Here is a 27,184-nt window from a genome sequence, read left to right on the forward strand (position 1 = left end):
TACAGTATGGCAATTCCTATGATCCTGTGGTTTTTTTAGAATTTTCATTAGCATTACACCAGAAGGATAGCATCATTTGTCTATATCAGTTTGAAACAATTTATAAGCCATAAATGTGGAGGTTTATTTTTGCATTCTTCCATTAATAGAATATGGATTTCTGCCAGCTCCAACTATGTTTCCACAGCCATATTGGCAAGAAGGGGGTCATCAAAAGGGGGAATGGATTGTTTAGAAAAAGAGTATTTATGCTTAAATAGCCACCGTTCAGATGTTCTTATCCAGATACTTACTGAAGCAAAGGCTAATTCAGACAGACTCAGGAAGATTACCTGATGCTCAGCAGCCTCCTCAAAAATGCAGTCACCATGAAGATTTTGGATAAGTACATCTGTTCCATGTGTCCCCCAACACGAACATTGGAATTTAAGAATTAATGTGGGTTTGGATTAATCCACAGAAGATTTTAGTTCTATTGAAAACAGTTAGTTGAGAGAGACTTGTATGATACCCTTCCTACATATGATGCCACTCAAAGGGAAATTCCATCCATGCTGCTCATGACAGCATGCTGAAATTTCTAAAGATTAAAAATTCTTCTTAGCATAAGTAAAGTCTGAAAATTGAGCTGAAATAACAGGATTCTGAGATGATTTTTTTTTTTAGTACAGTCTTTTTTTATTAAACTGTTGAAGTAACGATAGAAACTGTTTACAAAAGTTATGTGAGGGGTTTCTGCATTTTGTGACAAGTATGGGAAGTGGGAGGTGCTGATGGGGGCTGCTGGTGGGTGCTAAGCACTCACCGTTTTTTTCCCCATGGATGCTCCAGGGCCAGAGCAAGCTCAGCATCAGAAACAAGCTCCCCACAGACCAGGACACACCAACTCAAAGTGGCATCAGACTCTGCTGGAACAACAGATGCAAAACCTGCAGACCTATCTCCACTGCTATAATGATCAGTACCCCGCCACCACACACCTTTCAGAATCCATAAGTCCTACACATGCCTATCAAAACACAGGATATACTTCATCCAGGGCACTAAATGCCCCAATAGCAACTATGTGGGTGAAACCAGACAATCACTACGCTCTCAAATGAACTCACACAAGAAAATGATAAAAGACAAAAACACCATATCACAAAGTGATCGCTCTATACACAGGCACCAACTTTCCAAAGTGCCATGGGGTGCTCAACCCCCAGCTCTGCCCCAGGCTCTGTCCCCCCTCCAGGCTCCACCCCACCTCTTCCTGCCCCCACTCCACCTCTGCCCTGCCTCTTCCCACCCAGTTCCGCCCCCTCCTCAGTGCGCCGCATCCTCGTTCCTCCCTCCCAAACTCCTGCACACTGCGAAACAGCTGTGAGGGAGGGGGATGCACTGATCCATAGGGCCTGCCGGCACTGAGGGGGTGGGGGGAGCTAATAGGGGGCTGATGGTGGGTGCTCAGCATCCACCATTTTTCCCCATGGGTGATTCAGCCCCAGAGCACCCACAGAGTCAGCACCTATGGCTCTATACCTGACCTATCAGTGCTCATCCACAAAGGAAACCTGCACAACGCTTTCAGAAGATGAGCCTGGGAGCTTAAGTTCACAATTTTACTAGACACTACCCAGTCCATGATTGTTAGAGACACTGGATTTATGGCTCATTACAAACAATCTTATAACCCACTAACAATGCCCCCACCCCCAGCTTTCTTTTCTCCACCTCACTTCCTCTCTCTTCTATGACTGGTGGGGTGTTAAAGGCCACTACACCTTGAATGGTCCCTTGAAATGCGTTAACTAATTATGCTAAACAATCTGTTCCATCTTGTATTTAGCTGTGACACTCGGAGTAGGTTTCCCAGACATGAAGCAGACTCTGTATAAGCTCATAAGCAGAGCTCTGTATAAGCTGTTGTCTCTCACCAACAGAAGTGGATCCAATAAAAGATATTACCTCACTCACCTTGTGTCTCTAATATCCTGGGACCAACATGGCTACAACAACACTGCATACATTGGAACTAGCAAGATACACACCTAACATAACCTCAAACAGCTTGGTCTTGATTGTGCCTCAGTGCTCCACTGTGCTTCTGAGGGCAATCCAAAGCTACAGTATTCTCACAGAGAGATAGAATACTTTGCAGAGCTCTCTGATCTGCAGCAGGAGCACACATGCCCCTACTCTCTTTTAAGGAGTGCAGCAAAAACATCTCCAGGGCCAACCCTAGGTGTTTCACTGTTTTGGCGACCCAGGGCAGAGAATATTTTTGATTTCCACTCTGCTCTCACGAGCCAGCTAAGCAAAAACAAAAAAGAGACCCAAAGCCAGTGACTGAGTGGTGTGGCACCCCCAGAAGACAGCACCCCAAGGCAACTGCACTGCTCACCCACCCCTAAGGCTGGCCCTGCACATCTCCCCAGTCCTTTTAGAGCATCTTTCATGCCCGGAGGAGTAGTTAGGAAGCAATCACTGTGCTTCCCTTCCATGAGTGCAGGGTCTGCAGTTCTGTCTAGCCTTACAAAGGGAGTTAAGGCTCATGGCTCTGATGATGCCTTTGTTGGTATGGCTTCCCACATCCTTTATCTGGCTTGGCTATTTAGGGCCCAATTCTAACACCCTTACTTAAATTGATTAGTCTGCAAATAGTCCGATTGAGGTCAATTGGACTATTCACACAGTAAGGTATTACTGGACTTGAGTAAGGGTACTTTTATTTTAAGCTCTTCCAGGCAGCGAACACGTCTTCTCTGTAGTCTGAGACATCTGGCATACTTTTGGGTGCAAGATAAACAAACAACAACAACCCTGCCAGTGCCTCTAGATCTTGAGCTACCAAACTCATTCTATTTGTGACTTAAGTCAGGTTTTACACCTAGATCTACAGTGGTGTAGGCCGGGCAAATGATTAAACCACTGTACCTCCTAGGCCTAGGCATATGTTAATTGTTAACTTCATTCTGCATCTCCATCTCAACTATCTTTATTTTCAGACCCACATTGGTGGGAACTGTATATTTGATGTGGCTGAAAAACTCTTTAGAAATTTTAGTCCAGGTGTTTAGGGTAGCATGGTGACAGCTGGATACAACAGATCTTGAATGAGACTGTGCTTAGTCCCTGGAGAGAAGGAAAGACAATGCTGGACGTGCAGTTGTTGCAGAGCCTCTTTCCTGATCACACACTGGAATGGTGGCCAACAGCTCATTCAGGAGGCTATCTGTACCTGAAAGTGAAAATAGCTGAAGTGAAACATGGCGGGACTTACAAGTGTAAAGAGGCTATGAAGACTGGAATAATTTAGCATGGACAGAAGAGAAAGGAGTGTCTTAATTTATAAACTCTAACTAATGAAGGTCATAAGGCCTCTGTTAGATGCTCCTTCTTGCTCTTGTTTTATGGAATAGAGCAAAGGGATGCAGACGTATTAAACTAATAAAAAGAGATACTTGTTTATGAAGCATATAGTCAGCATGTTAAATTTGTTGCCTCAAAGTTCATGAGATAAATTTAATAGAATATTTTAAAATACCAGATACTTGCATATGATTTGATAACACTTACTGTAAGCCTAGATAAAAAACAATGATACAATGGATATAAAACCTCAATTTTCCATGCGTTTTCTTATGACCAAGTCAACTACAGGATGTTGGGAATGAATTCCTCACAAACAGTTCCACAAATGTCCTGGTGTACTGTGGGGATATTCATTTTTCTTTGAAGCATCTGTCATAGGCCACTTCCAGAATCAGATTACTGGATTTGATGGACCAACAGCTTATGTGTGTCTCTCTTACATTCAAAGACACACAGACTGATTCTCCTCTCTTTTACACTTGTATTACATTGGTGGGAGTCCCCAGACTTCAAAAGGAGTAAGTGCTGATTTGCACTGATATGAGAAGATAATTAGGCTCCCACAGTGTTTAATGGCAATCACAAGGGTTAGATTACTTCTCTATACATGCTGTGCAAGGCAAGGTGGGCAGAGCAGGGGAAGGTCCTTACTCCCTTCCCCCACATCCACTATGCACTGTCATGAGAGCTAGGTAGTCTGTAGTCCAAATCAATACAGTAAGTAAACTTCTATGGTGGTATCTCTGGCAGCCAGAGTTACCTAGTGCAGGTCCTTTGTCAGTTAGGGTCCAATTCTACAACAGTGACTCACATTAAAGTAATATCTTACTATAGAAGTAGTTCCACTGATCTCAGCAGAACTGATCATGTATTAAGTCATTGCCCAAGATGAGTAAGGGTAGCAGAATTGCACCCTTAATACTCTGAACACATGGTCCTCAAGCCCCTAAAATTATCCTTAAGAGCACTAGTCTGGGAATGAAGAGACCTGAGTTTAAAATTCCCAGCTCTGCCACTGCTTTGCCAGATGATCTTAACTTCCCTGTGTCTCAGTTTCCCAAGCTGTAAAATGGGGGTAATGATACTGACCTCCTTTGTAAAGCACTTTGAGATCTATGGATGAAAAGTTCTATATAAGGGCTAGTTATTGATTTATTTGAATACCAGCTGTTTGATCTTTGAGTAATAAAAGTCCATATTAGATGTTTTAACTGTGAACTGGAATGAATTGTAGTTTGAGTTCAAATCAATTATAAATTTATAAAAACTTAAGGTATTTTATTTACTTTATTTAGGGTCAAGTTGTGTTCAGAAATGGAGAGAGAATGGGAACCATCAAATTTACACAGTTTCAAGGTAGGCTACAGATGTTTATTGCCTTTAATTTACACTATGATCATGTCTGATACTGCAAACTTGTGTGACTCAGAGTTGTATTTGCCTCAGAGTAGCCTGAAGACATACAACCATTTGAAAACAAACTACAAGAAATATGAAGTAACAAGGTGCCCAGAAATAATGGACTTCTCTCTTTGAGAAAAATTGTATTGTTATACTCTGCTTGCACTAAGCATCTAATATTATCAACCAGAGATTTAAAACAAGCAAAGAGCTATTGAAAAGCTATGCTAAAGAGCAGAAATACTGAGTGTTAAATGCAGTCCTGTCTGAAAAATAAGACAGGTTTAGAACTTAGAAAGATGGAACAGTTGTTCTCACCAGTTTTTTTAGTGCAGTTTGTTATAGCTGTGTTGGTTCTAGGATATTAGAGAGACAAGCTGAATGAGGTAATAATTTGTATTGGACCAACTTTCATCATTTGTCTCTCTCACCAACAGAAGTTGGCCAAGTAAAAGATATTATCTCACTCACCTTGTATCTCAGCTCTTAACTCAGTGCTGGCATTCTCTACAGGCTAACCAGTGAGATTTAGCTACAGCCCTGCACTGGGAGGCCACTTCAGGAGACAATCTCCCCTAGGGAGGCAGAACACTTGTTGGAGATTCTCTGGGACAGATTCACAAAAGAACTTGGGCACCTAGCTGCCACTTTAGGCACCTAAATCCTAGAATCAGGTCCCACTAGGATTCACAAAAACCCCACTTAGCTGCCCCTGTAGGCACCTACAATAGCTCAGCTTCAGCCCCTGAATTTTTGCATAAAAGCTTTTTGTTATAGATTCCAAGGCCAGAAGGGACCATTATGATCATCTAGTTTGAGTTCCTGTATAACACGGGGCATAGAACTTCCCCAAAATAATTGCTAAAGCATGTCTTTTTAAAAAAATCCAAACTTGATTTAAAATTTGTCAGTGATAGAGAATCCACCACGACCCTAGGTAAATTGTTCCAAGGGATTCCAAAAGTTCCCTAGACACCTACATTCCTGCCTCTGAGCATGCAAACTGCAGCCCCATGACAGGGCTCTGGACACCAAAGCCCAAGAGCAGTGCACAAACCAGGGGAACATAGGCATTCCTCTGCCAAACTTACCTGCAGAACCCAATCCAGTAAGTGTGTTTACACCTCATTTACCAGAGCAGGCCCCTATAGTTGAATTCACAAAAAAACAGCCTGAGGAGGTCCTTCTAATTTCTAGCCCAAGGGTTAGGATACTCACCTGGGATATAGGAGCCCCCCGCCCGCACCTGAGAGGGAAAAGGGGGTTTGAAGTGGGACCTGCAACTTCTTAAGTGAGTGCCCTAAGCACTGGGCTATGAGATAGCCTTGTATGTTGCTTCCTTGCTCTCTCCTGTTGAAGCTGTTTCATTGTGGATAATAAAAAAAACAAAGTCATTGGAGCAGGGATCCTGGCTCTCCCACATCCTATGGCACAATCACCAGGCTACAGTGTAATTCTCATCCTTGCTCCGTTTCTCTCTGGCCCAGTGATTCCTTCGTTATTTATCCACAGTGAAACAGCTTCACCAGGAGAGACTGAGGGAGCTACATATCAAAATTATCCCTAACTCTGTGGTTAGGACACTCACCTGAGAGGTGTTAAATTCTCAGCTCAAATTCCTTATTTTCCTCCGGTGGCAGAGGGATTTGACCAGGGTGTCTCCCACATCCCTGAATGATGAGCTAAAAGTTATGAGGAACCTAGTCATTCTCCGGCTCCTTATCCACCCCACAGCTGCTTCTTGCTAAAACAGCACAGGTGCTTATGTAACCCACACACCTTCTGGGTGTGGTGTTCTGTCCCATCTAGTGGCACCGAGACCACTTAGAGAAAAAAAGATAAAATGAATCTGCTGTACAGCCTTAGCTAACAGTGAGATGCCTTTTAGCTCATGTGGTAGAGGCTCATGCTTTAACCTCCAGAGGTCCCCGGTTTGATCCCGCCTGCCACCGACCAAGGTCTGTCGGTGTTACACTTAACTGCAAGAAGGGATTTGAAGCTGAGAATCCAAGCAGAGTTAGGTGCCTGTCTCTGAGAGGAGTGGGACTTAGTTAGTACACACCTGTCAGCTTGGCATCTCCCATTGTCTATTTTAGCCAAAGCATTGTTTAGCAGCCTGGCTTTTGTGATTGCTGTTCTCCACATTCATTGTTCAGGGAGCCTAGGCACTGAACTCAAGTGATTTTCTAGGCACCTAAAAGTTATGCACAACAACGCTGCTCATCATCATACCCAAGTTCCTTTGTGAATCTAGCCCTCAGCGTACAGGCATACATGCTGCTATATGTGAGGCAATGAGTCATTGCAGTGCTGGGCTCCAGCCAATCCCCAAGCCAGGAGCTGGTCTGATGACTCTCCAAACAGGTATATACGTCTCACAGGTGAAACAGCAACTGAGTCTGTCTAATGTCACTTCATGGCTTGGACCCCTCCCTTGCCTCATAGGGGTGACCCACTCCTTAGCCTTGTTTCCAACCCTGCCTTGCTCCCACTCTAGTCTTGTTTCCAGCCCTGCTCCTGCTCTAGCTTCCAGCCCTACTCTTGCTTTTTTGAGAACCTGCTGTTGATTCCACTGCTGATCTTTGGTTCTAGCTCTTGGCCGGGCTGCTACCACACTGACCACTCAACTGCGACTGCTCCAACCACCAGATCTGATCCTCCACATCTCATTTTCTGACACGATACCCTTCATGGAGTGCAGCATATTCCCCAATGTGACTGGCCAATTCTGCTGTCTCCTTTCAAGCTGAAGGCCTCATGGGGAGAAGCATCTCAGTAGCATAGGGGCTGCAAAGCTAGCCCCACCCTCACTCCCTCCTCCCCACCCCATGAGTGCAAAGCTGTGTAAGGGAACTAGCTATGATATGGAACTATATCATCATAGTAGAGCTAGCTGCAACACTGTCTATGTATAAATAACAGGTCATACTTTTGATCTATGGTATATAGTGCAATGAATATTCTGATACACCTAGTTTATAGTGAGATTGAGGCTCAGGTTGGCCATGACTGCATAAGATGGTTTTCTGAGGTTCGTGGTGAGATGATATCTGGCAAATCCCTTTCAAGTAATGCTTAGGAAAGAGTGACAGTCTCACATTTAGCAGACTATTCCAAATGTAATTCTGCTGGTCAAAGTGGCAAAGGCTTGTCAAAGGTCCTTCCCCACTCTGAACTCTAGGGTACAGATGTTGGGACCTGCATGAAAGACCCCCTAAGCTTATTCTTACCAGCTTAGGTTAAAAACTTCCTCAAGGTACAAACTTTGCCTTCTCCTTGAACCCTATGCTGCCACCACTACCAAAGCGTGTTAAACAAAGAACAGGGAAAGAGCCTACTTGGAAACGTCTTTCCCCCAAGATATCCCCCCAAGCCCTACACCCACTTTCCTGGGGAAGGCTTAATAAAAATCCTCACCAATTTGTACAGGTGAACACAGACCCAAACCCTTGGATCTTAAGAACAATGAAAAAGCAATCAAGTTTTTAAAAGAAGAATTTTAATTAAAGAAAAAGTAAAAGAATCCCCTCTGTAAAATCAAGATGGTAAATACCTTACAGGGTAATCAGATTCAAAATAGAGAATCCCTCTAGGCAAAACCTTAAGTTACAAAAATATACATTCCATTCAGCACAGCCTATTTTACCAGCCATATAACAAAAGGAAATCCAACGCATTTCTAGCTAGATTACTTGCTAACTTTTTACAGGAGTTCTGATCTGTTCCCAGCAAAACCATCACACAGACAGACAGACCCTTTGTCCCCCCTCTTCCAGCTTTGTCTCCTCATTGGTCATTTTGGTCAGGTGCTAGTGAGGTTATCCTAGCTTCTTAACCCTTTACAGGTGAAAGGGTTTTGCCTCTGGTCAGGAGGGATTTAAAGGTGGTTACCCTTTCCTTTATATTTATCACAGTTTGTCCTTCAAGCAGTAGGTCTATGCAATATAGGCATTAATTCTCATTTCTACCTTTGAATGGGTCTGTTACCCATAATAACCATTAGCACCTTTGCATCAGGGCAACCATTTTTTCAGACTGGTCATGCCATCACACTTTGGACTGACACTGTTTCCACCATGTTAAAACATTTCCACCATGTTAAAACCTGCCAACAAGGATCACCCCCCAGTGACATGACAAAGTTTTTTCCTCAACATTAATGATAAAGAAATGCCGATTTTTTTCCCTCTTGATTTCTGGGTTGACAGTCAAGAGAAAAATAAATATGAAAGAAGCACCAATGGATTTTGATTAGAGTTGGTTAATCATCAGAAGCTTGGAGGGTTCTGTATGAATTATGCTTGGAGGCAGCTGAGCCCCAACAGCATGCAGAAAAGAAGGATATGTGAAGGATCCTCTCCGTATGGAAACCTTAAGAGTATGAAGTCCAAGGAGAAGGAAACGGGTATTTCACCAGCTTGTCTAAACCAGTTCTGAAGAAGTTCTGGAGATTTATTTATTTTAATAAAACTGTTTTATCTTAAGAATTCCTGGATTTTTAAAGGTTTCAGAGTAGCAGCCGTGTTAGTTGGTATCTGCAAAAATAACAGGAGTACTTGTGGTACCTTAGAGACTAATGTTTATTAGAGCATAAGCTTTCATGGGCTACAGCCCACTTTATCGGATGCATAGAATGGAACATCTCATATATGTTCCATTCTATGCATACAATGAAGTGGGCTGTAGCCCATGAAAGCTTATGCTCTAATAAATGTGTTAGTCTCTAAGGTGCCATAAGTACTCCTGTTCTTTTTGTGGATTTTTAAAGGTAAACTTAAGCAATTTCCTTCCTTTTTCACCATAAATATATTTAATATGCAACAGTTCTGTAGTATACTCAGATGCTCTGTATTCAAATTCTCTGTAGCCAGTCAGGACCCAGGAGTCAAAGGTGACCATTTTACAATTCTTGGCAAGCACTAGATTTCTGTCTCAGAGATCATTCAAATCTACGTCCTTGGGTGGTCATTAACCAATTTTGTAGCACACCTCATTTCACTGTAACATAAGCCCATGTAGATATGCAGTTTGTTTACTGCTTTAGGAAAAAAAGGCTAGATTAAATTAAATGCAAATGCTATTTATTTAACACATTTATATTCAATTCTCAATTGCTTGTATCTCTTCCTTAGTAACTTTGCAAATGGAGTGCAGGAGGCAGTGTAGAGAATTTAAATAAAGAAAAAATGTGTTATTTTAACTGAGAAGAGGCTGGCTAGCTTGCTATAAATGACCCCAAAATCAGCAGCAAACATATTTGTTTCTCTTTATTATACGCTAATTACAGCGTAATATCAATACAAATCTACAGGATTAGATATCTTCTACTAAAGATATTAAAAAGTTGGTAAAGAAGCTCTCTGAAACATTGATACTAATTTTTAAACAGATCTTGGAATACTAGGGAAGTTCCAGAGGACCAAAAGGAGGTTAATTTTAGTGTCAGTGTTTAAAAATGGTAAATGGGTTATCCTGGGTAATTATACACCTGTTAACTTGACACAGATCCTGGGCAAAATAAAATTGATCCACTGAGACTCAATCATTAGAGAATTAAATTTTGTGAATGTAATTAATGCCAATCACCATGACTGTATGGAAAATTGATCTAACTGAATATTTTTTTAAAGTGGGATTACAAATTTGGTTGAAAGAAGAAAAGGAGTACTTGTGGCACCTTAGAGACTAACCAATTTATTTGAGCATGAGCTTTCGTGAGCTACAGCTGTAGCTCACGAAAGCTCATGCTCAAATAAATTGGTTAGTCTCTAAGGTGCCACAAGTACTCCTTTTCTTTTTGCGAATACAGACTAACACAGCTGTTACTCTGAAATTTGGTTGATAAATTCAATTTTGATGTTATATACTTGAACTTCTGTAGGGCATTGGACTCGGTACCACAGAACATTCGTATTAAAATTAGCACCATACAAACTCAATATAGCACATATTAATGGATTAGTAGTTAGCTAACTTATAGATCACAAAACATAGTTAGAGTGGAATCATCAGTTAATTGGTACACTTTTATGAGATGCCACATGGATTGTTTCTTGGCCTCTGCTTTTTATTACTGACCTGGGAGAAAATACACAGTGTTTGCAGGTGTAGTTTGTAGAAGACACAAAGACTTGTGGAGCGGTAAGGGCAGGTCACTTATACCCAGTGATCTGGGTCACTTGATATATGGGACTGTTGGGGGCACACTTACTGTTATAGCACTCTCTTGCATCAGTGCATGATATTGCCATTATTCTCAGCTCCCATGCCTATTGTGGGTCATCTACCAAGTCACATACATGCTTAAATCCCTTCAGGGGTATCCCGAAAGTCCAACTGAAAATTCACAAAACAACTCACACCCCTGTATTAAGTAGCTAGATGTGAAGCTTCAGACATGCTGCTGTTTCCCCAAGGCTGCTCCCTACTTCTGTGCCCCCTTATACGGCTTTTCCACAACCTTTGCTTAGTACAGCCTCCATCTGTTTCTCAGCCTCTGGCTTCTCTTTTTTCTAGTGGACTAATTCATCTTCCGCCTCTCTTGGACTCCACTGAAATGCTTTCAATAACCCTACCTCAAAGTCTCCCCCCAGGAACCTAACCTGCTGCTGCAGAGTTCTTCCTCTGTTGCTTCTGGTCTTTGCAGGTTTTCCCTCACTGCCTCCTTGCCCTAGGAACTCTTGACAGCTTCCTTAGGGATCTCTCTGCTTCTTGTCAGCTCTAGTTCAGGCTCCTGTGGGGAAGCCCTGTGATGCTCCTTGTGTGTCCTCCTACCCTATCTTTGGGTTTCCACCATCTCCCTATATTTCTCTCTGTAAGAGAGTCCTGTCTTCTCTAGACTCTTCCTAGAGAGATAGAACTCTCCTACTCCAATCTTCTCATCTTGGGAGAGTTTACTCATCTCCCCATAAGGTCCAAGTGCCTAATGAGTCCTTAGCTAGCTCCACCCCTACTCCTCTAGGAGGTAATTAGTTATCACCATAAGGGGCAGAGCATGACTGGAATTTTTTTCTGCTTTTAGCAGGTGATGGGAGTCACTGCATCACAGGAACACATTCAGACAACATATGTTTTAGAATAGCAAATCCAAGGTAATACATCTAGGAACCAAGAATATAGGCTATGCTTCCAAGATGCAGTAACTCTTAAAGGGTCTTAGGGGGCCTGGTAGATAAACTGAACATAAGTTCCTAGTGCAATGCAGTGGCTAAGGGGGATAAATGTGATCCCTGATGTATATAAAGAGAAATAAGAAAGAATAGAGAGGCTGTACTACTTTTGTAAATGGCTGAACCAGAAGTTGTGGACTTGATGCAAGAATTACTGTGTGAAATTCTATGGCCTGTGTTATCAGGCTAGATGATCCTAATGGTTCCTTCTGGCGTTAAAATCTATGAAAGCATACAAGTTAAAATTACTATTATAACTTATAAAATATTTATACGGCACTTGTCACAGTGGTATCTAGGTATATTCTATATCAGATTAAAAAATACTCATCACCACAAGAATGGGGAGCACGTATCACACAACCCTTTTCCAGCAACCAGCTCTTCATTCTGAGGAGACATAAGATCATGAATAGCATCCAGAAGATATAAAATAGCAGCAGAAGCAAGTGTGCTGTTATTGCAAAGCCTCAGCAAAGAGATACATCTTACCCTCATCTTTGGGGCTCAAATGGATTTCCTATGGGATCAAATTCCAGAAGTGAGGGTCCTTGACCAACATTGCTCTTCTCTCAACTCCCTTGTGTTTAAACCTAAGGGCTATTTATCCAGATAGTTCTGTGATGTAGTATATAAACCCCACACTGGACCAAGGGAGGAAGTGATTATTGGTCTGCACTAGAGTCAGAGACTGAAATTCTTTGTTCCCCATTAATATTTGCCAGAATATGCCCTCCACCTATAGTAAGGAGGAAGATAGCAGAATATGAAGGGAAGGAGGTAGACAATGAGAAGGAGGACTGTCCATCTAAGGTAAAGAGTTTTCCAATGTCAGAGAGAACTGCCTTTCCAGGCCTAAGAAGTGAAGCCAACTGGGGAGAGGAGACATTTTTCTGGAGAAAGGAACGCTTATTTTACAAACTGCCTTAACATTTGGTAATTAGGAGACAGTCTCCAGATCTCCTTAGGGTCAATTTAATGTTTTTTCAATAAATCAGCCTACAAAACTGTTTGACCACTGGGTGCAAAGCTAATCACGTCACCCTGAGGAAAGAGAGGGGCTAAGTATGAGCAAGGTGGTTTCAGGGACTAACCACAGCCCATCTCTGACTTGTAACAATGAACAATAGTTAAACTGGTTTAATTTTGAATTTAATCAAAGTAGTATTATTTTTCCCAAACTCATCCTGGAGTCATCTCCATCTTCAGCTGCAGCTTGTTTGGTCTTCTGCCAATTCCCTCCAACCTTAGCTGCTGCAGTGAAAAAAGAAGGAGGTGTAGTCAGCCATAGCTGGGACTCAAATGTAGTGCTTTTGCAGATCGTGGAAAACATCTTGAATTCTCATCCAGAAATTTGGTATATAATGGACAATATGAAGTACCTGTTGTGACATTCTATACCTTGGGGTTGTGTACTGTAACCCCCATATTCCTCATTTTCATATAATTGTGATCTTACATATAAAGCATGCCTTGTAAGGTATCATCAGGGGAAAGGTTATGGTCTGCTGAAAGTCATTTCTCTATCCATATATGTGTATCATTAATGCATATGAAATTATGAGAATTGTGTTGTATGGTGGTCACTAAAATATGCTGTAAGTTGTGGACTCAGCCAGATATTAGCTCCCCAGAGGCAACAGCAAGGAAAGTAACCAACACCCGGGCGGGGTGTCAAACAACCAAACAATAGCCATTGTCCAGCAAGGGAGCTACAATGCAATGACTCACCTGCATGAGGCCACACCAGGGGAATTGCTCAACCTTGCTTGGAGAGACTCAGCAATGCCCCCCAGACATGCCTGGACTTGTGCTCCCCAAGCATATGGACCGAGGGTATAAAACAGACAGAGTGGACACATACTGGGAAGACAACAAGCAACTAAGACACTGATAAGACAACAAGACCCCAACAGAGGAGATTGTTCCTTAAACCTGGGCCAAACCTGTATATTAAGGTCTGCAATATCCAGTGGGGTGAGAAAAACTGCTTAATGTAGATGTTGCCCCGTCTAATAGGGCTGAGAGTTTAGATTGCATGCTTATATTTTTTTTGGTAGCCACTTTGGTAGCCACTTTTTGCTTATCACTTAAAATGTGCCTTTTATAGTCAATAAATTTGTTTAATTTTTTATCTTTACTAGTGAGTTTGTATGAAGTGTGGGGCAAATCTGCTCAGGTTGGCAAAGGTTGCCATTTGTCCACTTCCCATTGTTGAGGTGGTGAACCAATTAATACATTTGCACTGCCCATCTTGAGCGGGGCAAGACAGTATATTCCTGGGGCACGGTGCTGGGAAATGGAGGGATTTGGCTGGTGCCTCCTGTGATTTATGAGTGGCTCTGGGAGCATTCATGCAATCTAGCTGGGTGTGTGGCTCTACATGCAGTTGTGCTGAGTTATCACAGCTCCTGGAGGGGTTGCTGCTGGTCACTAGCAAGGCATTGTGAGAGACAGCCCAGGCTGGGGAGAGTTCAGGGGGCACAGTCCCAGGCTGCATTCCAGTCCCTGGCTGCACCCCCAGGGGGGGATCCTGTCACACCTGTGTAATATGCTCGTTGGCCTACTTTCCAATAGGGTAGGCCAACAAGAGCATATTACACAGCTGCTTCATGTTGTCCATTATATACCAAAATATATACTATTGGAAAGCATGTTGCTCTAGCTTGAATTTCCGAGTGGCATTTGAAGTTAGTCCCAGTTAATGCAATATTGCAATAGTTCAGCCTCAGGGTGACTAAGGAGGGATTGCCTTGGTCAGGTCTGCAGCTGAGGTGAATGGTTGAAGACTTCTGGCCAGCCAGAGATGAAAATGGTATTCCTGGCAACTACTGCTACGTGGATGTCAAGGAGCAGTCAAGCTTGCAATAACACTTAGAAGTTGCAGATCACTTTGACACAGCAGACTGTGGGAGAAGATATCTGCTAGTCTTCTGTCCACCAGCGTTAGTACTATCTTATCTAGATGAAGCCTCAGCCATCTTACTTTCATGCAGCTTCCTGTTTCTGCCAGGCACCAGACAAGCAGGGAAACTGCCGTGCTAAGGTAGGTTGAAAAGGAGATGTAAAACTGAATGTTATCAGAATATTGTTGAAATTGTAGGCCACATCTCCTACAGGCAAGAGCAGAGCCTTGTGGGATTCCACAGCTGAGTGCCTTTGAGGAGAATGAGCCATTGGCCATATGTGATCTCTATGAGAACAAAAAAGAAAAGGAATACTTGTGGCACCTACTCTGAAACCTGTCTATGAGAACAAAGAGTAGAGCCACTTAAATGACTCCATCTACCTCAGCTTGGTCCCATAGTCATGTAAATACCTTGAGTTTGATATTGAAGGTTACTGTAAAGGTTAAGCAAGGATCAGAACAAGGCTTGTTGATAAGTTTCCAGCATCTTGGCCTCCCACAGAAAGGGATTCATGACTTTGATCACTAAGAGTATGGCTACACTGCAATAAAACACCTGCAGCTGGAGTCTGTCATCAGAATTAGTGTGTATCTGTCTTCCCATGCTGTGTGATCGAATTCAAGTTCATGAGACTCTAAAATTTCAATGTACCTGGGCTATAGGATCCCGAGCCAAACTCGGCTGACCTGGGCCAGTGGTGGGTGTTTTGTTGCACTCTAGACATACCCTAAAAGGCCCAAACAATCTCTCTGGATTCAACTAGCCAAAAAGGGGAGGATCTATCTCACTGTTAATTGCATGCACATTTGAATCCCAGGACTGTGAAACTAGATTAAGTAGAGTCAAGACAGGACACCTGTTTCCTCCTGGACTGGTATTGCTGCTGTGCATCCCATAAAATTTCTACAAATCCAACTGGTCATCTCCATGATGTAGAAAGAGAATTCCTCAGAGCTGGAGACATTTACTACAGGTGTTTTGAGGAGACAGACTGTTAATCAAGTGGCCCATTACATTCAACAGTTCTGATAATTGCGACATTAGGATTCTATAACGGAGGAAACAAGATTCCACCTCAGGTGCAAGGCCCTAATTCCTTTCCCCTATGGCTTTGTCTATACTATGCACCTTTTAGCGATACAGCTGTGCCTCTACAACCATGCTGCTAAAAGGCGCAGAGTAGCTGCTGTTTGTTGGCAGGAGAGAGCTCTCCTGGTGACAAAAAATTTCCATCCCCAATGAGCAGCAGCAGCTTTGTTGGCAGGAGAGCGCTCCTGCTGACAAAGCAACTGTTCATGTCAGCGCTTTTCATCAGTAAAACTTTTGTTGTTCGTGTGTGTTTAACAACACCCCTGAACAACAAAAGTTTTGCTGATAAAGTTCCAATGTAGACAAAGCCTATGAGTACTAGGTGATGGGGCTGTTCTTGTACCACATGCAGAAATCTATATGGGGATTAGACCATATGCAGGTAGTGTACACTGACAATGAAATCAGATGCTCTGATCTCATTGCCTTGACTCTTCTGGGTGGGATGTGATTATCCCCCAGACCAACTGGTTTCCTCTGAGGAAGAGGAGGTGTCTGTTCCCTCCACCCATCCCAGCTGCTGGTATCTACAGGGGGATGAGAGTTATGGATTTCTGTGCTTCCCCCATCACTCCTGGGTTCTGAGGGTTTGGGGTACTTTATCCCACCTCTACCATAGCAGAATTGCTCAAAGAACTTCTGGTGCTTCTCCCCTGACTTTCTGGCTGGTTATAGCCTGGCTGATTCCTGTTCCCTGTCCCCTGTTGTTTCCATGAGGGAGGCCTGGGCTGCTCTCACAAGTCACCAGCAGATGGGAGAGCTTGGGATATCTGTTTAGGGACTATACAAAAAAACATTTTTAGGAGAGCTTTATTTTAAATTAGGCACATATTGGGCTCTAATTATGCCTGACCTTCATATCTGTACAAGGGTCACAATAAATGATGCCAGCTAACCTTAAATAAGTGAGAAATGTTTTTCTAGGTATCCAGTATTTAATGTATAATTAATTTTTTCCTTCTCATGAACATATAGAGTGTATATCAAACAAATTGTGTCTCTTTACAGTCCTCTTGCTGTGCAGTTTTTTCATCAGCCTTACCTACCCCGAGGAAAGGAGGTGTGTTTAGTAAATGTGTTAACACATGGTAATTAATGTTTTAAAACAGCACAAGCACCTGTGGAAGACAAAACCGGGGATGTTTAAAAATATGTTCACTCTTCATTGTCTATGTCTACACATAGGTGGTAAGTTGTATTTAAAAACATGTTAATTAACATTTGTTTAGCTAACACATTTCCTAAACATACTTCATTTTCTCAGTGCAGGCAGGTTCCTATTGCTTTGTTCTTGCCCTTAAGCTCCACTTTGATCAGTGACAGGCATAGCTACCACAGTCACTAAGCTATTAGCGCTTCTAAAATCAGGAACGTAAAATATTTTTGATCCTCTGAGCTGCCACTTAGCCAAGTCGATCTCCACTGTAACTTTACCAGCATAGTTGAATCTATGGTGTACCTGCTGTTATCATTCAACAATTCTATTTCAGACTTCAGAATCATATGATACAGGCTCTACGGTCACTAAGAACAGGTCCATAGCCATTTGAATATAGTGAAACCTGTAAGACATCACCCTTAATGGGCATATTCTGGTCTTAAGACAACATCTTGCCTAGTTATATATTTGTAGTAGTCATGTGAAGATATTAATTAATATTTGTGAAGCACTCAGATACCATAGTTATGAACACCATACAAAAGCCTATGAGGAAATTAAAAATGGTCTTAAAAACAGTTTGAATAGTGTGAAGTAAATAAGGCATTTAACAATGAGGTTAAAATAAAATATTGAATAGCTGTTCATTAATTAAGGATCATCCATACTGTGCACTGAATGAGGTAGGATTCCTGTGGGAAAAAAAGATTATGTGCATATGCGCAAGAGGGCTGAAATAAAGTTGTAGAGGCCACCTTATTTCTGTCATTTCCCAGCTTTCAGTACTTGACATTGCAGCCTTGATAAAGTTATTTTAATGTAGTTTGTGTGTGACATGTGCAATTTATCAGAACTCCATTCTGGTTAAACATGTAATTAGTTTGTGATCACTGGCACCTAGGCAAATAATTTTTAGTTTAGCAAATAATTCATCTGTATTTGTAAGAATAAGGTCCTATATAGAATTAGCCCAAGTGTAATACTTTGTGTTAGGAAATCTATACCTTTTAGAAATTCTAAGTGTTATTAGTGGTAGCATGTGACCTCCAGCATATATCCCCCAGATTGAAATCCCTTTTGATAACAATTTTTCCTTTCTCCATATTATAGACAAATGTTTAGGGAGCTGTTCATTCTAATCTCCAGTCTAGTTTGGTGGGTGTACAAAACCTTCAGTAACACCCCATCTTTCTGTTTATCATTTAGAACAGTGATTTTCAAGCTATGGTCTACAGATCTCTGGGGGTCAGCAGACTATTTCTAAAATTTCCAAAGGCACCTCCATTCTAAAATTTTTAGAGGTCCGCAAACGAAAAAAAGGTTGAAAACTAATTTAGAACAGGGCCTGCTTTTCTGAAATGTCAGTTACTCTATGCAGACCAGGCTTTCCTTCCTAAATAGGGTGTATCCTCTGATTTTAATATTCAAATTATGTGACTCATTCTATCATGTTTCAATAATACCAATTTTGGCAAATTTCTTTAATATGTGACCACTTTTAATTCCAATGCTTTTGTCACCTCTAGACAGCCTTTGAAATTTGCTTGACATGGGGATACACCTACAATTCCTTGAGGTAAACTGTTTACATATGGTTTAGGAGTTAACTGATTTGCTTTTGTCCACATCACAGTTAATAGCACAAAGAAATTGGATATATTATATATGCCCCCTTCACTACCTTCTGGAAGCTATCAACTTGGTGGCTTTGTTTTCAAATCCACCAAGATTTTCTTTTAAGAAATGTACATCATTTAAACGTAAGTTTACTATACGCTGTATCTGCTAGCAACAATATTCTTCTCTCAGTCTGTTGTTCCTGTTGTAATCTGCTCCACTGGAATTATGTATTGGTGTATTTATTGATAATTCTTTATGCACACATGGACTATTGTATTCAGATATGAGCACTAAGCAGTTAAAAAACCTGACAAAATGAAGGAAATGCAGAGATGAGCGCCAAAAATGCTTAGGAATCCATCAGAATTTCTTTATGTAGAAAGATTAGTAGGATTAAAAATGGATCATTTGACAAAGTTATGACCAAATTTTAACATGAGGCATTTTAAGGATATAAACCCCGATGACAGAGAGGAATTACTCAGTGGTACTAAGCAATATACAGTAACTCGGAGGAATGGGATGAGAGGGGTGTGTAAGGAGCAGGAGGGGAGCTACCTGTGTGCAAAGTAGGGGAGACCTGTTTATGTGCATGTGAGAATTTTTATAGAGGAAGAAAACCTATGTGAATTTAGGATTGTTTGGGTTGTGCATAAATCCCTAATGTAGCAAGCACAGGCATGAAAGAAATTGCTGATTTACAGTATCTAAGGCAGACTCTAAAAAACATTCCTAGCTACCTTTTCAAGACTCACTTTTTTGTTCACCGTAAATTCTAAGGTGCTAAGCTTTATAGAAACCAATTTCACCCTTTTGCACTGAAATTATATACTTTACTAAAGGATTTTTTTAAATACAAAGGCAAAGAAATCAAGTAAAGTTAAAGGCAATAATTAAGGAAACATGGAAAATGATTAATAGGAATTCCACAAAAGCTACTGTCCAACAAGATTGGTAAGTATTCAGTTCCAAATAATTAACAATTTATTTTCCCCACTAATCAAATGTACAAGAAACATCTGAAAAGAACTTTGTCTGTGTGACTTGGAAACTGCCTGTTTGAGAAATAGTGGATGCACATTTTCTATACTTTCACTCAAAATTTTCCCTATTTCAGAATTAGTTATTTTAAGGGATGCTTCCTCTTACATGGTGCCATAATGCTGCCATATTTTCACACAACAGCGAGATACAACTCAGTCCCTATTTGTTTGGTTTCTTTTTGTTGTTAGGAGAGAGGCAGTGTAAAGGAAAGCACAAGGGCTACAGAATCTCTCTACTCTGTCTCTCCCTAACCTGCTCCTTCCATGAACAGTGCCATGGCAATTCCATGCCTTTAGAATTTAGGATGGGAGCATTTGGCCTATATTTAGTAATGTGGTATGGAAGAAACTGTCACTAGTAAAATTATGAGGGTGGGTAAAAAAATGCTCATGACAAGTATATTATTTCTCCAGTTATATGGTCATGGAAAGATATATACTTGTTTGATGTAGTTAAATATTAAGATAATCTATTGTAATGATGCGAGGCTTAATTTTTAGTTAAAATAAACTAAAAATAACTGAAACTCGTTTAAGAAAAGAAGGGGAGAAGTAGTTTTACAGAGAGAAACTTTCTAGTTCACTGGAGGACTGTGGATTTATTTTTTGGAGATACAGCACTTTGACCCAGTAAACGTAGAGGACAGCTCAATAAAAAATGCTAGCATGTAAACCTCTTTGTATAGTTAGGAGCGGAGATGCTAAGGAGGGGTTAGGATGGGAACATGCTTCTCAGCCTGGGAAGATAGATACGCACTAATTCGGCTTGGCTACCATGCAGAAAAATAGTGACGCCAGTGGTGGCATGGGTGGTGGTTGGGGCTACCATCCAAGTATGTAGTTAGGGGGGTATTGATGGTTTGTACTCAGGCAGCCAGCCTGTGCTCCCAGCTGCAGTATAGACATACTGTTAGAGAACCACTCTGAAGACCTAACGGAATGGAGTCTTACAAGGAGGTGATCGATAACATTTCTTTCCTTTATCGTCCTAGTCAGTTGTGGGATAATAGCTGACACTACAAGCATACAGGAACACACAATGAGGGTGGTGTTTCAGTACCTCTGTGTTGTAAGAGGGAGGCCTATTACAGGCAAAAGGACTGATGGTAAAACTGAAGACAAATGTGGTAAAGATGTATTGTTCACTGCTCAAGAAATCTAAGACGGTTCACTAAAATGCTGTTTTGTACTGTAAGGATCCATGCGGGTACTAATCCTGGAATTCTGGAAACACTTTTCATTTATGGTGACAGGTTTCAGAGTGGTAGCTGTGTATCAGTAAAAACGACAAGGAGTACTTGTGGCACCTTAAAAAACTAACATTTATTTGGGCATAAGCTTTTGTGGGATAAAACCCACTTCATCGGATGCACTGCTTCAGTGCACTGTTTCCAGTTTAGCAGCAAAGATACTGTTATTGTAGGGATGGATTACTTATAAAGTACATGAGCAGACTCAATTGCTCTCCAGTTTTACCGCTCCTTATTTTTGCCACCATGTCACAGTTTGCATTTGTTCTGTCATTGTAAAATGCAATTTTCACTTCAAACCAGAGCTAACCACACAGTCAGTAGCGTATTGGCACCTAATTCACTAAGATGACATTTTAGTTCCCATAAAAACAATCTGTTTGAGTACATCACCACTAAAGTCTTGTACAGAAGTTACAGAAGATTGAGTCTGTAAACATGTTTGGTGGAAAATGAGCATATGTAATAACTAACCATGTTAGAAGCAAGAAAAAAAAAGTTTTGTTTCTCAAATTAAGCTGCTGTTTTTTTAGCCTTAAGTAATTCTCCTAGATGTCAATGTATGACTTGCAATTATCTTAAGCAGTGTAATGTAACAGGCTGGCAGTGTTACCTGAAACACCTCACCCTAGTCACAAGTGTTAATCTTAAAGGGGGAACAATTAAATGGGTTTACTGACTCAGTAACAGAGGATTCCTTACCCCACTTGGACTGGGGTTGGTGGGAGGAGTTAGGACTGACTCTCTCAGGCAGAAGGGCTCTAAGTGTCTGAAGGAAATCTGAGGAGAAAACTTAAACTCTTTAACTGATTTGTTGACTATTGATTAATAAAGCCAAATTGCAGGAGAGGAGTTTGGACTTCACACAGTACGTGGGCTGTTTTTAGAGCTGATTAGGAAAGATGTTTGTTTACAATATTGTCAGTCTTAATACAAGGGAATTTTTTTTAAGTGATACAAGTTTAGTATCTCTATCTCCAGAGAACTGATTTGACCAAAGATGACTTAATAGCACATTTACTGTTAAAATTATTGCCAAAAAGAAGAATGCACCAAATAAATATTGCATTTATTGTATTACAGCTGTCAGAGATAGGGTCAGACATAGGAATAGCAGGTCACAGGAAGTACACAGAGACAAAACTCCTGGCACAAAGGTTTGTTGTTTTGGGGTTCAGTTTTTTTTGGAGGGTGGGCAAGCTATTACCTCTTTGTGCAGTGAGTTAGCCTTCTCCTGGATAGGTAAACTTTCTGCAAATCCATGACACCTGAGTCCTCCAGGTCTTAGTTGACTCAAAGGGCGTTGCATAGTTTTGTCTGGATAAGCCTGGATTTAGGAGCATATGTGATTTATAATGTTAATGTCTTTATATTGGGGCAGATTGGGGCTGGATATGCACAACTGTGCTGGGTTATAAATCCTTCCTACAACACCAGAACAGCCTCCCTGCATCTCCAGTGAAAACAGGGGGAAATAGGTGGGGCCTTAATTGCTCCCCCAGTGCACCAGCCAGCATGGGACATGAAGGTAGAAATCTGCTACTACTATGGATTAGTAGTTGACTGCCATCTCTGGGAGCAGAAAGGGAATTGTAACCTTCCCTAGGGTGCTCTTGAGACAGCATGGCCGCACACCACCTCTTACACAGGGAAGACTGGGTAATCTGTCCCTTAGAACTATATTTTGCCACCTATCACCAAGGCACCTGAGTGGTTTGCATGAAACAGCAATTGTAAATCAGAGTATAATAGCTGCCTATTTATTAACAAAAGTCCTTGCTATTTAAAAAGGTCAGTAAGCCTGGTGAAACAGTCATGTAGTCTGCCATGTAGCTTGTTAAAGTGGAAACCTGAGATGGCCAAAGGGAGGAGATTACGGAGCACATACAATGCAGCCTATTTTATCGGCATATTTTTAAAAGAACTGGAAGCGTTAGCCACATGAAAGACCAAATTCAGGAGTCCTTATTCAGGCGAGTAACTCCATTAGCTTCAGGGGCTGCTTCTGCAACCTTTGCTTGCATGATCAGGCCCTAAGTGAACTAGCTCTGTTGGGACAATGTCTCATTCAAATATTGATCATTCTAATAGGCTCCTGAACATGAGGCCTGTGCTTCTTTTCTTCATAAGAATAAATAGAGGCTCCCTGCACAGAGCACTAGACACTAAGCCTTTCCTGTCATTCTGGCCCTTCAAAAGGTCAGTGTAAAAAATGTTATAATACAAAGTGATTTTAACCTGACTTTGCTAATGTGACATTTGGAGCATGGTTTTAACAGTGTGATATGACAGCAGGCAAACATTGGGATTTATTGGCAAATGGCATGGGGTCTGACTGTAAGGAGGAAGTTGTTCACTGATTTATCATTTCATGCTTTGCCATGCAAATGTCAAAGGAAATAAAAAGCCCACAAAGTATGAATTACAAACTGCTATAAGTGTATCAAAATGCATTAACTGTACTTAATTTTTCTGAGTTTCTAGGCGGGATCAAGAATACACTAGAAGCTTTGAAACTGGCAGGATACCCACAAACAAAAAAATGTCGAGGTCCATTAAGGTTGCAGATACATCAAATCCCTGATGACCTAACTGTGGATTACCATAAATAGTTGAACCACTATTGGTTTGTTGTGCAGGTTCAATGAATGCAGCTGACCACTGTGTGGCTTGTGGAAACCAATGTGTTAGGGTTAGTTCATAATGCATTTGAGTGCCAACCCAAGTGAGGATTATAACTTGCAGAACAAAGATTGTATTGGTGCATAGTTGTAATGGGCCTGTGGTGCTGCGAAATAAGAACATTTAACTCTCAGGAAGCTGATCAAGGCTCAAATTGCTCTAAGCCTGTTGGGAGGGTTTTGTGATAGCAATGACTGGCCTGTGCTCCCCAAACTATGGGCCTGGTCCAAAGTCCATTGAAGTCTTTGGAAAGATTCCCATTGAATTCAGTGGATTTTGGATTAGGCCTTATTTGCAAGGCTGTGAGCCCATGTATACGTAGTGCTCTATTAGTGTCCTGCAAAATTCAGCATTTGTGCATAACATCCAGTCTCCGTTTGTGAGTATAATATTCTGCTGGCCATGTGATAGCTCACATTCCCTGGCAACCATACCTTTCTTAATCGTATTTAATAGCTCCTGAAATCAAAGTTTAATCAACTACATTTCTATTTTGGGCACAAAATTTCAGATAGTTAGTAAAGTAGCTTTTATCACTCTGGTCTTCTAATTATTTGTTTTACGAGGAAAGTAGACCTTTGGAACTGTTAAACACCTATTTTTAGAGTGTTATAATTCTGGAACACATTGTCCAAATCACCTCCAGTTTTGTAGAAATATTTTGTAAAAAATATTTTACCTAGCCCCCAGATGTAATCTGGCAATTTTGAGGTAAATATTATAAAGGGAGGCCAAAATTACCTGCCAATGCAAATTCATTTGCAGCCTTAATTATGGAGTGACTTTCACTCCACCCACAGTTTGTAAATTATAGATATTATATGCTGGAGCATTATCATAGTAACAACTGCTATAGTTGTTAAAGATGTATAATTGTGCAATGTATAATGTCTAGTTCCACAAGAAAATCAAGTCTTCAACTATTGAAATTCATGCATGTTGAAACATAGTATATAAGGTCTCAGCTCATCCTTGTTCTCTTGCACTTGACACCACATGGCCCCTCTCCCAGCTCTTGGACAGCAGCAGGGAGAATCCTGGTGTGTGCCCTCCCCGCAATGGAGCGGGCACTCTGCAAAAAGACAGAGGAGCTCCAATTCGTGTGAATTGTTAAGGTGATTTAAAGATAGATATTGATTTTTTGTAAAGAATGAATAGTGCTAGGTAGAGGGTTGGTTATAAATGGAAGGGGGGAAAAGAAACAAATACGAAATAAAAATAAGAGTAGCAACCCCAGAATCACTTATTTTAACTTGGAGGCAAATGTCAAAGGAGTATGAGCAATTAAGGTTTTTACAGAATTTTTTAAATTATGATTTTAAATATATATATTATATATGATTTGTACAGATATCCTATGTAATCATGTGGTCTTATCACTGTCTCCTTTCTCCTCACCCTCCTACTGCTGTCACACACACTTATTACACCTCATGTTACATTAGGTCATAAACTTTTGAAGGCACTACCATGACTACATGCGTTTGTGCAGCACCTACCAAAATAGGGCCCCAATCCCGACTGGGGACCACTGGACACTATTGCTGTATTAATAATAATTCTTCAAACACCTTCAGAATTTTTCTATATCTATTGTGTCTGTCTATTATGTTACCTGGGTTTTACTTCTTTGAATTACCTGTCAGCTGTCTACAATGTGTATGGGGAAAGTCCTATAGAAAACAATAGTGTAGAATTTGCAAAAGAGCCTATGTGAGTCAATGAGGCTTCTTCCCTTAAGTCAGTTAAATGCTTTTGAAAATTCCACCCCCCTACCCCCCAAAATTAGATGGCTTAGAACGGAGCAAACCCAAACTCCTGGCTCTTCTGTGGGGCTGAACTAGCCAAAATTGGGCAGCCCACGTGGGCCTTGTGGCTGCAATGTGCCAACATGTGTCTCTAGGCATTACTGTTTTCCAATTTTCTCCTTCCCTTGGACATTATGATCTGCTAGGGGGATCTTGTTACCAGAATTACGGTATGATTTTTCAAGCTATATAATCACTTACGGGAAGGATTTAGTCTGGGGGGCAGCCCTGTGAGGCTAGAAGTTCCCCAACGCTATCTCATAGAATTTTGTCCGGGAGTATAAGTGTCCAGCTGGACTATATATCTGAAATGGTCTGCAAGATTGAATTTATCCATGAGAACTGGCCTGGGGCCCTTACAGCAAGCAAAATTTTGGTGGTCCTGCTTGGATGTGGGAAGAGGGCTGAGAAAACTCCTTCCTGCCACCCACAAAGCACCAATGCAGCACAGTTCCACTAGTGTGCCTGGCAGCACTTCACATCCATGAGGGCATAGATAGTTATATTGGAAGAATAACTTGGAAAGAATGGGGGCCCCCATGTGCACTTGCTAGTGTCTGTCAGATACTGGCAGAAGTGCATCCGTCTCCTTTCAAAGTAGGCATGGGTGCTCTATACAGCACATTTCTCTCATTCAACACTCCCAGAGACAGACTGTCTGCATCTGCAGCTCTTGCTTTCAGAATATCTCAGCCGCATTTAGACATCACAAGAAGAGGAGACAGTTTTCCCAGCACACTGGAAAAAGGCAGGGTACTCTTTTTGGCCTATTAGATTTTAATTTTTTTTTCTAGATATACTGTATTGTCTTGAGTTTATCTATGTTGACTCATGAACATTCTACCACCAGCCACGAGTGGAGCCAGCTAACCAACCGAAGGAGTCTCTTCCATACTAATGGCTTGTCCCAAGTGTGCACCCTTGCTGGGCACAGAGCTGCACTTGGAGAGATTGTGCCTGCCTAAATCACAAACTTCTCAATGCTCCTCCTGAGGAAAGGCATATCCACACTACACATTACAAACACAATCTAGTCTTCAGTGGCATCTGTTATTTTATCCCCTCTGCCAGGATAGTAATGAAGTTGTCAAGGTTCCTCCTCCACTCTGAACGCTAGGGTACAGGTATGGGGACCTGCATGAAAACCTCCTAAGCTTATCTTTACCAAAAACTTCCCCAAGGTACAAAATATTCCACCCTTTGTCCTTGGATTGGCCGCTACCACCAAACAAATACTGGTTACTGGGGAAGAGCTGTTTGGAAGTGTCTTTCCCCCCAAAATACTTCCCAAAACCTTGCACCCCACTTCCTGGACAAGGTTTGGTAAAAAGCCTCACCAATTTGCCTAGGTGACTACAGACCCAGACCCTTGGATCTGAGAACAATGAAAAAGCATTCAGTTTTCTTACAAGAAGACTTTTAATAGAAATAGGAGTAAATAGAAGTAAAGAAATCCCCTCTGTAAAATCAAGATGGTAGATACCTTACGGGTTAATTAGATTCAAAACAGAGAATCCCTCTAGGCAAAACCTTAAGTTACAAAAAAGATACACAGACAGAAATAGTTATTCTATTCAGCACATCATTCTATTCAGTTATTCTATTCTTTTCTCAGCCATTTAAAGAAATCATAATCTAACACATACCTAGCTAGATTACTTACTAAAAGTTCTAATACTCCATTCCTGGTCTATCCC

At 41.3% G+C, this 27,184-nt stretch overlaps 1 protein-coding gene across 2 annotated transcripts in view; it reads left to right on the plus strand.

The window, feature by feature from the left end:
• Window positions 1-27,184, plus strand: part of GABBR2 (gamma-aminobutyric acid type B receptor subunit 2) — an 844,982-nt gene that overhangs the window by 479,876 nt on the left and 337,922 nt on the right. For both annotated transcript variants that reach the window (XM_084618280.1, XM_084618281.1), the window contains exon 8: window positions 4,653-4,713. In XM_084618280.1, the coding sequence (XP_084474406.1) occupies window positions 4,653-4,713 (61 nt within the window). The remainder of the gene's footprint in view (window positions 1-4,652; window positions 4,714-27,184) is intronic.

This window comes from Lepidochelys olivacea (assembly GCF_965140295.1).
Source record: "Lepidochelys olivacea isolate rLepOli2 genome assembly, chromosome: 2".
Lineage (NCBI taxonomy): Eukaryota > Metazoa > Chordata > Testudines > Cheloniidae > Lepidochelys > Lepidochelys olivacea.